Source organism: Morus notabilis, unplaced genomic scaffold (assembly GCF_000414095.1).
Source record: "Morus notabilis unplaced genomic scaffold, ASM41409v2 Scaffold1681, whole genome shotgun sequence".
In the NCBI taxonomy this organism is placed as follows: domain Eukaryota; kingdom Viridiplantae; phylum Streptophyta; class Magnoliopsida; order Rosales; family Moraceae; genus Morus; species Morus notabilis.
This window is the reverse complement of record NW_010357594.1, coordinates 69278-70780: the sequence shown is the minus strand read 5'-3', so window position 1 is coordinate 70780 and position 1503 is coordinate 69278. Positions and strand designations below refer to the sequence as shown.

The 1503-nt window shown below is 33.1% G+C and overlaps 1 protein-coding gene across 1 annotated transcript in view; it reads left to right on the top strand.

Annotated features, from left to right (window-relative positions):
* Positions 1 to 448: 448 nt before the first annotated feature.
* LOC21385664 (enolase) overlaps positions 449 to 1503 on the top strand; it is a gene marked incomplete at its 5' end in the record, with an annotated part of 3302 nt that continues 2247 nt past the window's right edge. Inside the window, 3 exons of the mRNA XM_024172210.1 lie at positions 449 to 493; positions 661 to 723; positions 815 to 880. Of these exons, the coding sequence (XP_024027978.1) occupies positions 449 to 493; positions 661 to 723; positions 815 to 880 (174 nt within the window). The remainder of the gene's footprint in view (positions 494 to 660; positions 724 to 814; positions 881 to 1503) is intronic.

The window sequence follows — 1503 nt, the reverse complement described above, 5'->3', positions numbered from 1 at the left end:
TTTTTTTTTTTTGGTATGGTTATCATGAGTATTATTTTAATTTTGATTACTATTCATATTATTTTTAATTTTTTATTGGCATCTCACAAAGGAAAAACACCTCGAGGCTTGATTCTGCCTTTTAAAATTTTGTGTGTTAGTGCATTTGTTGATTGACATGGTAGGTACACAAGAGGTTCAATATTTGGTTATTGAGATATATTGCTCCGAGATATTCCTCACTTTGGCTGGTGGAGTTTCCTATTAATTTTTTTCCGTCTACATTTTCTTTGAGTCTTTTAGATTGTTGTATATCTTTCTCACCTTGGCCATTTCGATAAATAAGCATTTAGATGACTGCTGTTTGAAGGTTCTTTAACTTTCTTTTAAATGGATGTTACATTGTAGATAATTCATGTTTTTAGAGTTGCTTGCTTACTTTAGATTTTTTTTTTTTTTTTCTTTCAAGGAGCTTACTTTGGAGAAAAATGATAAGGGTAACTTTAATATTCAGGTTATTTACTTGATATGATTCTGGCTCCTATTTGTGCCGTTTCTATCTTTTGATATATCCCCCCACCTTCCCAAAACAAAAACCCTCTTTATGGTTATTATTATTATTATTATTATTAGTTTAATTCACCAGCTTATTTACACTTTCTTTTTTCTTTGTGAATTTAGGATATACAGGACTGTTTGTACTTGCTGAAAACGGAAATTGTTAATCATAAATGCAAAGGCAAAGTAAGTTTAACTTGCAGTTTATGTTACATCTGAGAATTTAGATATGATTGAGGACTTTTGAAGATTTACCAAATCCGTGTCATTGTTTTAGGTCCGCATTGGAGTGCATGGTGCTGCATCTAAGATGGTTGATAGCAGTCGGAAATTCAATAAAGAGGTGAGGAGTCTATTCTTGTCTGCTGGTTCACGACAGAAACTTTGGATTGTGGATGGAACAAATAAAGTAAAATTGAGTTAATATTTCAATCCAAAGTTAAAATGAAATATACTTTGTTGCAGAAACCCAAATCGAACCTGATGTACTAGTTACTCAAGGCATATATGGTCCGATATTTCAGTGATCTCTTTGTATAAACATCTCTAAGATATGTTTGCCCCCCTTTTTTCTCCCTCCTTTTTTTCGCTTGTTTAATCCGTTGCCTGCACAACAATGTCTTTTCACAGAGTTCATTAGAATCAACGATCATGTGCCACAAGTTACTTGTGGCTGAGTTTCCGAGTTTAGAAATTTACGATCCGTTTGTTTATGATGACTGGTTGCACTTCATCAAGCTGACCCGCGAAATTAGGCGTGTGGTATGTATAGTTATGGGAGATGAATCACTTGTCAGTGACAAAGAGGTGTCCTGCTCTTATCCTATCAGTTCCTATTCTTGACATTATTTTTATACTCCTTTCCTTTCTTTGACATATCTTCTGTTTATATTCGTGTATTTAGAGGCTGTCTTAAGGTACACGTTTCAAAACCAAGAATAATCTTTTCTTAATATATATATATAT